The 11,657-nt window shown below is 36.2% G+C and overlaps 1 protein-coding gene across 1 annotated transcript; it reads right to left on the bottom strand.

Annotated features, from left to right (window-relative positions):
- Positions 1 to 1,537: 1,537 nt before the first annotated feature.
- LOC109423265 (acidic mammalian chitinase) lies at positions 1,538 to 3,203 on the bottom strand. Its single transcript, XM_019698198.3, has 5 exons — positions 3,080 to 3,203; positions 2,835 to 3,014; positions 2,629 to 2,729; positions 2,464 to 2,571; positions 1,538 to 2,409 (listed from the first exon to the last, which is right to left on the bottom strand). Exons 1-5 carry the CDS (start codon positions 3,153 to 3,155, stop codon positions 1,699 to 1,701), a joined length of 1,176 nt encoding a protein of 391 aa, XP_019553743.3. The 5' UTR covers positions 3,156 to 3,203; the 3' UTR covers positions 1,538 to 1,698.
- Between the last annotated feature and the right edge of the window lie 8,454 nt (positions 3,204 to 11,657).

The raw sequence follows: 11,657 nt of genomic DNA, 5'->3' as shown, positions 1-11,657 counted from the left end.
AGTCTTCTAAGTCTTCTAAGTCTTCTTAGTCTTCTTAGTCTTCTTAGTCTTCTTAGTCTTCTTAGTCTTCTTAGTCTTCTTAGTCTTCTTAGTCTTCTTAGTCTTCTTAGTCTTCTTAGTCTTCTTAGTCTTCTTAGTCTTCTTAGTCTTCTTAGTCTTCTTAGTCTTCTTAGTCTTCTTAGTCTTCTTAGTCTTCTTAGTCTTCTTAGTCTTCTTAGTCTTCTTAGTCTTCTTAGTCTTCTTAGTCTTCTTAGTCTTCTTAGTCTTCTTAGTCTTCTTAGTCTTCTTAGTCTTCTTAGTCTTCTTAGTCTTCTTAGTCTTCTTAGTCTTCTTAGTCTTCTTAGTCTTCTTAGTCTTCTTAGTCTTCTTAGTCTTCTTAGTCTTCTTAGTCTTCTTAGTCTTCTTAGTCTTCTTAGTCTTCTTAGTCTTCTTAGTCTTCTTAGTCTTCTTAGTCTTCTTAGTCTTCTTAGTCTTCTTAGTCTTCTTAGTCTTCTTAGTCTTCTTAGTCTTCTTAGTCTTCTTAGTCTTCTTAGTCTTCTTAGTCTTCTTAGTCTTCTTAGTCTTCTTAGTCTTCTTAGTCTTCTTAGTCTTCTTAGTCTTCCTAGTCTTCCTAGTCTTCTTAGTCTTCTTAGTCTTCTTAGTCTTCTTAGTCTTCTTAGTCTTCTTAGTCTTCTTAGTCTTCTTAGTCTTCTTAGTCTTCTTAGTCTTCTTAGTCTTCTTAGTCTTCTTAGTCTTCTTAGTCTTCTTAGTCTTCTTAGTCTTCTTAGTCTTTTTAGTCTTTTTAGTCTTCTTAGTCTTCTTAGTCTTCTTAGTCTTCTTAGTCTTCTTAGTCTTCTTAGTCTTCTTAGTCTTCTTAGTCTTCTTAGTCTTCTTAGTCTTCTTAGTCTTCTTAGTCTTCTTAGTCTTCTTAGTCTTCTTAGTCTTCTTAGTCTTCTTAGTCTTCTTAGTCTTCTTAGTCTTCTTAGTCTTCTTAGTCTTCTTAGTCTTCTTAGTCTTCTTAGTCTTCTTAGTCTTCTTAGTCTTCTTAGTCTTCTTAGTCTTCTTAGTCTTCTTAGTCTTCTTAGTCTTCTTAGTCTTCTTAGTCTTCTTAGTCTTCTTAGTCTTCTTAGTCTTCTTAGTCTTCTTAGTCTTCTTAGTCTTCTTAGTCTTCTTAGTCTTCTTAGTCTTCTTAGTCTTCTTAGTCTTCTTAGTCTTCTTAGTCTTCTTAGTCTTCTTAGCCTTCTTAGTCTTCTTAGTCTTCTTTATATCCTTAATTTACCATATTACCTGGTTTGTGTTGGTTCATTAACCCGATTATTTCGGTAAATATCAAAGCTCCTAATTCAAGATTTTGTTTTTAAATGGAAAATTTTGACCTTTTGCAAATCGTTCTAGTTAATGGCATTGATCCAATCCGATTCCAACTCGCATTTGCATCCCCCCAAAATTTGGTCAGTTTGGTCACTTCCACCAAATGCATCTGGTTCAAATTTATTCAAACAGATTTGTGTTCGGTCATAAAATACAAACCACTATGCTAATTTGGTCCCACACCATATTTTTAAGTTTGCAGATCCGATGTGTGAAAACGAACTAGCGAACCAGTTGCTGAATCATAAAAGAAATGTCAAAGTCCTCGCATATTGCTTTTTCAAGGTCGCATCGCAAACAAACTTTATTATGCAGCATAGTTATAAATCAGCGCGAAATGTTCCATCTCTAAACAATATATCCAAACACCTTGTTGGCGGCCACCAGCATCGGGTAAGCTTCGTTGAAGCAGTCTCCAATAAAGTCGTCCGTGTCGATCGTCCAGAACATGATGCCTCCCAGTCCCTTTTGTTTCACGTAGTTTGCCTTGATATCGACCGTGTCTCCATCGTCGTAAGTAATCCACTGGTCACCCTGGACGGTCACTTTCACTCCCACGTTACGCAAGAATGCCATTTTGCCCTTGCCATCCATCAGCATGGTGCAGAGCTCGTTATAACCCAAAACGCCGACACTCTTGGTAAATGGTCCTGCCCGACCCGGACCCTGAACGGCAGTTCCCGTATTAACGTTGGCCGTTGCTCCCGGCTTCAGTGTGTACGTTTTGGCCATGGTTGAAATACCCAAGTTGATCTTGGCCAGAGGGCAGCCACTCTTGCGAATGTAGGAAATGGCTCCGTCGATTGATTCCGATCGCAGGACAGGTTCCGAATAAAGAGGCCCATCTACGCTGGTCTTGTCTTTGACGCTGTAGTCATACCCCATCAGGGATACAAAATCGACCACCTCACAGATGGCTGGCATATCGTAGGCCGCTTGAATGATAGCCGGAGACCCACTGATGGCCGTTGAAAGGATTTTGTTCCGATGGCGGAACTTTTCACGAAGGGCCTGCAGCAAAAGAACGAAGTTTTCTCGATCTTCTGGGATCCCTCCCCGCTAGAAAATTTGAACTTTGTAATATAATCATATTGAATGAGGCTGTCTATGTACCATAGTAGGATATTCCCAATCGACATCCAATCCATCAAACCCAAAGTGAGCCAAGAAGCGTAGAGCACTATCGGCGAACGCCACCCTAGTCTCTTCCGATTCCGCCATCTTGAAATGACAAGTTAGTAATGTATTCTAATGCAAACCATTTGTACTAGTCCATACCAGTGAATATTTTTCCGAACCCTCGTTCCATCCACCAATGGCTAAAAGGACCTTCAAACACGGATTCTCCTCTTTAAGCTCAATGATTCTCTGGTAACCCTCTGAAACGATGTTTTCGGTGAAATTTTGAATTTGTTATCAGAAGTGACAACGTGACATCCTCAATGCCACGTGGTCACTTCTCATCCGATTTACAACATCCTTACTGTGCACATTGATGTCATTATGGTAATCCAACGAATCGACCCCACCGCCCAAATTCAATCCAGCGAATGTGTAAACGATATGGGTACAATAGCTCGGGATGATGTAACTAATGTTGAACGCTCCTTCCCCTTCGCGATAGACCGACCAACTTGCCAGGTTACAGACGACATTGTATTGTTCTGAAAATTATCGGAGAACTGTTATAATAAAAATGATGGAAGCTACGAACTACTCTTATACTAACTCTCTGCACAATTATTTGTCGCCCCAAACACCGGACCAACAAGCACAAATAATGCTATGGTTAAAATTAAAACCATTATTACTTGGAGAAGGTTCACACTTTAGTGCAGTCCTCTCCGGATGGCAATAAGGAAGCAAACGGAATTATGCCCAATTGACATTGATTATCATTTATGATTGCTTTTGCCGCAACATGTTTCGTTAAAAGCATCCGAATGCAAAGATAGCATCCGATGGACACCCTTTGGAACAATCTTCGGTTGGTGCAGATTGTTTTTGAACTACAATATCGGTTTGGTTATTGCTAAATCGAAATAAATGAGAAGTTTTCTTGTAATTTTTGTCACATATGCTGCTAGTGCTCAAGGTGTAATGAATAAATGAACTAAGATTTTTTTTTTCATGCAAGATAGAAGGTAGAAGATACATAAATAATTATAGCACACTGACTTTAGAGATAGGATAGAAAATTCGAAAACAAAAGATAGAAGATCGAAATTCTAGACTAAGAAGACTAAGAAGACTAAGAAGACTAAGAAGACTAAGAAGACTAAGAAGACTAAGAAGACTAAGAAGACTAAGAAGACTAAGAAGACTAAGAAGACTAAGAAGACTAAGAAGACTAAGAAGACTAAGAAGACTAAGAAGACTAAGAAGACTAAGAAGACTAAGAAGACTAAGAAGACTAAGAAGACTAAGAAGACTAAGAAGACTAAGAAGACTAAGAAGACTAAGAAGACTAAGAAGACTAAGAAGACTAAGAAGACTAAGAAGACTAAGAAGACTAAGAAGACTAAGAAGACTTAGAAGACTAAGAAGACTAAGAAGACTAAGAAGACTAAGAAGACTAAGAAGACTTAGAAGACTAAGAAGACTAAGAAGACTAAGAAGACTAAGAAGACTAAGAAGACTAAGAAGACTAAGAAGACTAAGAAGACTAAGAAGACTAAGAAGACTAAGAAGACTAAGAAGACTAAGAAGACTAAGAAGACTAAGAAGACTAAGAAGACTAAGAAGACTAAGAAGACTAAGAAGACTAAGAAGACTAAGAAGACTAAGAAGACTAAGAAGACTAAGAAGACTAAGAAGACTAAGAAGACTAAGAAGACTAAGAAGACTAAGAAGACTAAGAAGACTAAGAAGACTAAGAAGACTAAGAAGACTAAGAAGACTAAGAAGACTAAGAAGACTAAGAAGACTAAGAAGACTAAGAAGACTAAGAAGACTAAGAAGACTAAGAAGACTAAGAAGACTAAGAAGACTAAGAAGACTAAGAAGACTAAGAAGACTAAGAAGACTAAGAAGACTAAGAAGACTAAGAAGACTAAGAAGACTAAGAAGACTAAGAAGACTAAGAAGACTAAGAAGACTAAGAAGACTAAGAAGACTAAGAAGACTAAGAAGACTAAGAAGACTTAGAAGACTAAGAAGACTAAGAAGACTAAGAAGACTAAGAAGACTAAGAAGACTAAGAAGACTAAGAAGACTTAGAAGACTAAGAAGACTAAGAAGACTAAGAAGACTAAGAAGACTAAGAAGACTAAGAAGACTAAGAAGACTAAGAAGACTAAGAAGACTAAGAAGACTAAGAAGACTAAGAAGACTAAGAAGACTAAGAAGACTAAGAAGACTAAGAAGACTAAGAAGACTAAGAAGACTAAGAAGACTAAGAAGACTAAGAAGACTAAGAAGACTAAGAAGACTAAGAAGACTAAGAAGACTAAGAAGACTAAGAAGACTAAGAAGACTAAGAAGACTAAGAAGACTAAGAAGACTAAGAAGACTAAGAAGACTAAGAAGACTAAGAAGACTAAGAAGACTAAGAAGACTAAGAAGACTAAGAAGACTAAGAAGACTAAGAAGACTAAGAAGACTAAGAAGACTAAGAAGACTAAGAAGACTAAGAAGACTAAGAAGACTAAGAAGACTAAGAAGACTAAGAAGACTAAGAAGACTAAGAAGACTAAGAAGACTAAGAAGACTAAGAAGACTAAGAAGACTAAGAAGACTAAGAAGACTAAGAAGACTAAGAAGACTAAGAAGACTAAGAAGACTAAGAAGACTAAGAAGACTAAGAAGACTAAGAAGACTAAGAAGACTAAGAAGACTAAGAAGACTAAGAAGACCAAGAAGACCAAGAAGACCAAGAAGACCAAGAAGACCAAGAAGACTAAGAAGACTAAGAAGACTAAGAAGACTAAGAAGACTAAGAAGACTAAGAAGACTAAGAAGACTAAGAAGACTAAGAAGACTAAGAAGACTAAGAAGACTAAGAAGACTTAGAAGACTTAGAAGACTTAGAAGACTAAGAAGACTAAGAAGACTAAGAAGACTAAGAAGACTAAGAAGACTAAGAAGACTAAGAAGACTAAGAAGACTAAGAAGACTAAGAAGACTAAGAAGACTAAGAAGACTAAGAAGACTAAGAAGACTAAGAAGACTAAGAAGACTAAGAAGACTAAGAAGACTAAGAAGACTAAGAAGACTAAGAAGACTAAGAAGACTAAGAAGACTAAGAAGACTAAGAAGACTAAGAAGACTAAGAAGACTAAGAAGACTAAGAAGACTAAGAAGACTAAGAAGACTAAGAAGACTAAGAAGACTAAGAAGACTAAGAAGACTAAGAAGACTAAGAAGACTAAGAAGACTAAGAAGACTAAGAAGACTAAGAAGACTAAGAAGACTAAGAAGACTAAGAAGACTAAGAAGACTAAGAAGACTAAGAAGACTAAGAAGACTAAGAAGACTAAGAAGACTAAGAAGACTAAGAAGACTAAGAAGACTAAGAAGACTAAGAAGACTAAGAAGACTAAGAAGACTAAGAAGACTAAGAAGACTAAGAAGACTAAGAAGACTAAGAAGACTAAGAAGACTAAGAAGACTAAGAAGACTAAGAAGACTAAGAAGACTAAGAAGACTAAGAAGACTAAGAAGACTAAGAAGACTAAGAAGACTAAGAAGACTAAGAAGACTAAGAAGACTAAGAAGACTAAGAAGACTAAGAAGACTAAGAAGACTAAGAAGACTAAGAAGACTAAGAAGACTAAGAAGACTAAGAAGACTAAGAAGACTAAGAAGACTAAGAAGACTAAGAAGACTAAGAAGACTAAGAAGACTAAGAAGACTAAGAAGACTAAGAAGACTAAGAAGACTAAGAAGACTAAGAAGACTAAGAAGACTAAGAAGACTAAGAAGACTAAGAAGACTAAGAAGACTAAGAAGACTAAGAAGACTAAGAAGACTAAGAAGACTAAGAAGACTAAGAAGACTAAGAAGACTAAGAAGACTAAGAAGACTAAGAAGACTAAGAAGACTAAGAAGACTAAGAAGACTAAGAAGACTAAGAAGACTAAGAAGACTAAGAAGACTAAGAAGACTAAGAAGACTAAGAAGACTAAGAAGACTAAGAAGACTAAGAAGACTAAGAAGACTAAGAAGACTAAGAAGACTAAAAAGACTAAGAAGACTAAGAAGACTAAGAAGACTAAGAAGACTAAGAAGACTAAGAAGACTAAGAAGACTAAGAAGACTAAGAAGACTAAGAAGACTAAGAAGACTAAGAAGACTAAGAAGACTAAGAAGACTAAGGACTAAGAAAACTAAGAAGACTAAGAAGACTAAAAATACTAAAAATACTAAGAAGACTAAAAAGACTTAAACATCCATGCCGCACAGGGACTGTGTTGGAAACACGCATTTTTTTTAAATTGCTCGTACGCTCACTTGAGCATGCATTTTGCAATAAATTCGATATGGCAAACTCACTGGGTTTATAAACCACCTTCAAATACCGAGAAATATTGATATTTTGCTATTTTGCAAAAATGTTAGCGCACGAGCAATTTAAAAAAATGTGTGTTTTCAACACAGTCCCTGTACGGCATGGGTGTTTACTAAAAATGAGAGTTTTTATTTTAGAGAGTAAGGGTCTGTTCCAATTGGCGAATTAAAATTAATTTTCACTTAAACTTGACAGTTCGATAATTATTTCCTTAGGAGAACTGTCAAGTTTAAGTGTCGAACTGTCAAATTTAAGTAAAAATTAATTTTAATTCACCAATTGGAACAGACCCTAAGAAGACTAACAAGGGATTCTACAGGTTTTGCACCTATCCTGTCCTGTCCTTGATCTTTCGGATAATAGTCCGGTTGAAATCCCCGGGGGACACCATCGTAACATGTAACTTTCCCTCACAGACAAACAGACGTATCATTCTGATAATTCCCATCGTACACCGATTTAAGGACAGACTTGTTAGAATCCCAAAATGACCGCCACAATGGCCGACTTTGGCACCTACTCACGATTTTGAGGGCACAAATCTCTTCGTAAACAAAACCAGCGCACCTGAGCTTTTTATTTCAAGCTTATTACAAGTGAGCAAGAACAGAATAATAAAATGCATTGTTGTTTGAAGCTTGCTTCTTGAGATTCGTGCATCTGAAGTTGTCATGTACTGTTGAAGCGGGATGTCAAGACGTTTGTCCTTAACGGACTATTAAAAAAATTGATAGTTATGCAGTTAAAAAGCATTGTAGTTAAACCATTTGCACCGATCGAACGTCTACTGGTCTACTGTAGTCCATTTTACGAGCCGATTATGAATGAAATTTTGACAGGAGCATGCGTCCTAACCCGTGAAAATCAATATCATCATCAACATTGTTGTCACTTCGTAAAATGGCTCATACCTTTGTTTTGTTGGTCAAATAAACAAAATAGTTTTATAACAGACAAACAGACGTAAAACTGGCATCACAGACAAACAGACGTATTATGGAACAGAATGCGATAAAAATCCCGAATAAAACGGTATCATATAGCGTATTTAGTTCACTACTGGACTATCGCACTAGTTTTTACGAGTGCGAAAACGCTAATAAAAGTGAGCGATAGCATCAAATCAACTCGGTGTCTTCAGAGCACTTGTTCATCATAGATTGAAGAAATAGTGCGCCGAAGACATCAACCTGATTTGATGCAATCGCGCACTTTTATTTACGTTTTCGCACTTATGAAGTCGCAGTTCGCAGTCCAGTGGTGAACCAAATGCGGTATACATCAATTGTTCAGTGTGTGCTGTTTCCTAATGATTTGTGTTATCATAAACTGGATTATAAATCAATGATATAGCGCATTTAGTTCACCACTGGACTATCGCACTAGTTTTCACGAGTGCGAAAACGCTAATAAAAGTGCGCAATTGCATCAAATCAACTCGGTGTCTTTAGAGCACTTGTTCACCATAGATTTAAGAATTAGTGCGCCGAAGACATCAACCTGATTTGATGCGATCGCGCACTTTTATTTACGTTTTCGCACTATAGAAGTCGCAGTTCGCAGTCCAGTGGTGAACAAAATGCGGTATACAACCAATCATATAGATGATAACAGTTATTATCTTGGGGTTTTTAATGGTAGAGCGAATGGGTTGTTAAGTATCGTTACCATTAAAAAACGCCAAATTTCTCGAACAAAATATTTGCGGGATCGTACGTCTTACATATAATCACTTTATCACAACTTTATGCCCGAATAAAAAATACAGTAGAAAAACCGAATGTTGTATTGTTACAGTACTATTTAGAACCATATTGTTACAATAAACACCACTGTAAAAATAAAAAATACAAAAACAATAAGATGTATTGTAGACACCCATACAGTGAATTGTAAATAAGATTTTTACAATATACTATACGGGTTGTTAAGTATCGTAACAATATAAAAAAATATTTTTCTCCATATATATTTTTTTACAAACCATATATTTTGTGGCTTTAATATACCGTACATTGTATGGTACACGTATGGTTTCAAACAATAAAATGTACCGTAAATATATTGTTTTTAATTGTAATTTCACTACTGGTTATAAATTTAATCATGGTTTTGGAATGGTTCTCTTTTGTTATGTTGTATTGTTTTACATTAGATAAACCATATAATGTTATATTATCTCGTCATGTTCCTTCGATAATGGCAGTTCTAGCCAAACTAACCTAAACTCGTCTAAGTCTGAGTAGCCTCTGATTGCATTAACAGTTGAAGCTTAGGCTCCCATGTCCCACCAGCCAGATAACTGGGTTTTGCAAACTAAGCATTATTTGTGGCAACACTTTGAGCGGCATGATGGAACTATGCCTAGCGCGCTAAGTGTTATTAGACCACTAATGTAGTTGCATGAAGTGGGTGACGAGGTACATAAGTATCATTACAGCGTGCTTAACCGTTATTGCAATATTGAGGCTCCAGTTTGACTGAACTATGAAATATGTACATAACAACTCATGAGAAAACTGTCAAGTTCGATTCAACTATAAGTTAGGTTAAAAAGCGAAGACGAACTTATATCAGAAGTCGTTTCAGTGTCCAGTCCTGTCCTTATGTTAAAAATGTCAAAGATAAATCGCATTTAATTCGGTTGTTGTACAAGGCAATTTCACATGAGAAAAGAAGAGAAAAAATAGTGTTGAACTCATCCACTGATTAACGGTAATCTGGCCTGCGTCTTTCCGGGTTGACCTAGCCCACCATATATCTTGGATATACAGTCCTTAGGACACCTGGTTTACCACTTTATTTAAACATTTTATTGACTTTAAATAGATGTTTCAACTTATTCACTTTTTTCTCTTTCATTTCCTTTGCAACCAAAATGTCACGAACATCAACAAAACAAAGCACGGAAAAAATCATAAACTGAATAAATAATTAAAAATGCACGTAAAAAGATTGTTTCGCAATACAGTCGGGACCTGATGGTTGGGGGTTTAATACGAGGTTTAATAGTTGGTTGACTTTTTAGTTGGGTCTCCGTTAGTTGAGCTGTCAGCCAACTAAAAAGCACCTGGATGTCATAATTCAATGTCAAACTGAAAATGACAACCAATGTGTAATTCCGAGGGGCGACCAAATGAGTTTTTTGGTTTCTTAAACATTACTGATAATCGAGAAGAATTTCTCATTCATTTTTCTTAAAAAAACAATATGTATGATTACCCCGAAACAAATGCAAAACATCGACAATCTTTATTTTGTCGATCATTGAAAGCGTTTTGTACTTGCACTTTGGACTAGGTGGTTTCATAATCATCTGTATTTTCACTTCACCGACTAAAATGGATGAAGATAATTAATTCTCGTATTGGTCATATATGTATCTTTCATAACGTTTCAGTTTGGCTCTAAATGTGAAAATAATTGAAAAATTTACAAAATTTTACTTTTTACTTCCAACCTAAACATGATAAAAAAAAACAATGCGCACGCCCCTTGTGCTGCTGTCACTTCACCCAACTAACGAATCGAATTCGTTGGTTGGGTGAAGGTTGTGGCTCAACGAGCGAATTCCGACTAGAGAATGGTTCAAACGTAAGAAAAACAGTATAATATATTGTTACATAAAGATCGGATGTAAATGTATAGTAGCTACCAATGTGCAAAGCTTTTAGCGAACCATTCCATTACAATACACTATATTGTAGCTGGTACACTGTATGGTACAGGAATGGTTTTCACCAAATACCCTATGGTTAGTTTTTATCCGGGTGGTTCGGTGAATAATAAAAACAGAACGGAAATATTTCACCAAATCTGTTTTACCGATCGGAAAAAAGCACACCCCTGCGGGCACTTGCAGGACACTGTCATTTTTTTTCTATGATTGTGTGAATCGTTGTTTACATTAACAGTGTTTTTGTTGTGTCGGGAATCGAACCGAGTAAGATTCAGTTTGACAACTCTTCGCGTGGTGCTTACGCACTATATACCAAACTGAATCGGTGTTCGCGGTAGGTTGAAACGCGTTGGTGTTGTGAATATGAAATAGCAATTTGTGAACTTATTGACATCGGGGATCTGCAATAGAAGCATTCTGGGTGAAAAAGATCCTTTGAAGTTGTCGATTCCTGCATGCTATGGCATCCGGTAAAGGTAAGATTTCAAGTGCTTCGTAAAATTCACAGAACAGCAGCTGTTGGCGTGAAAACAGCAGCCGCCAAGAGTGGCAGTTTTTTTGGGTGACAAAGTGATCCTCGCTAGAGCAAAATGGAACCATCACTGCAATGCAAAGTTGTTTTTGGTGATCAAAGGCATTTAGAAGTACGTAACTTTGTCACTGAAAACGAAACAGTAACGCATAGTATCGTAACTATGTGCCATTGCATTGTTTTTACATTGAAAAAGTCCACAAAAGTTGCCAACTTACCGGAAAGGTATTATTAGAAATGATTCATGTATCATTGAATGTATGGTTATCGCAAGTGTTATGATACTCTAATAGTATTGAATAATGTCAATTTTCCAATTTCAATCATCGTATTATAGAACTATTATTGCTTTTGTAATACAGTGCAAGAAATAAGTATAAAGACAGAGCCGTTTTCCATACAAAATAATCATGTTTAGGGATCAAAATCACTTTTTCTAGCGATTCGATTGTTATGGAATTTTGTCTGCAACCTTAAAATAACTAGAATTTTAGCTAGAAATATAAAACACCATCCATGAAAACGTTTATATCGTCTTTTCAGATTCAAATAAATATAAAGACACTTATTTCCATATAAAAATTTGT

Source organism: Aedes albopictus, chromosome 2 (assembly GCF_035046485.1).
Source record: "Aedes albopictus strain Foshan chromosome 2, AalbF5, whole genome shotgun sequence".
Classification (NCBI taxonomy): Eukaryota; Metazoa; Arthropoda; class Insecta; order Diptera; family Culicidae; genus Aedes; species Aedes albopictus.
This window is presented reverse-complemented; position numbering and strand designations above follow the sequence as displayed.

Excerpts from the sequence above, each read along its gene's own strand:
- LOC109423265 (XM_019698198.3), bottom strand. The coding sequence starts at position 3,155 with ATGGTTTTAATTTTAACCATAGCATTATTTGTGCTTGTTGGTCCGGTG. Across the intron at positions 2,572-2,628 it reads GTTCGGAAAAATATTCACTG|ATGGCGGAATCGGAAGAGAC; the intron begins GTATGGACTAGT and ends TGTCATTTCAAG. Across the intron at positions 2,410-2,463 it reads ATTGGGAATATCCTACTATG|CGGGGAGGGATCCCAGAAGA; the intron begins GTACATAGACAG and ends CAAATTTTCTAG.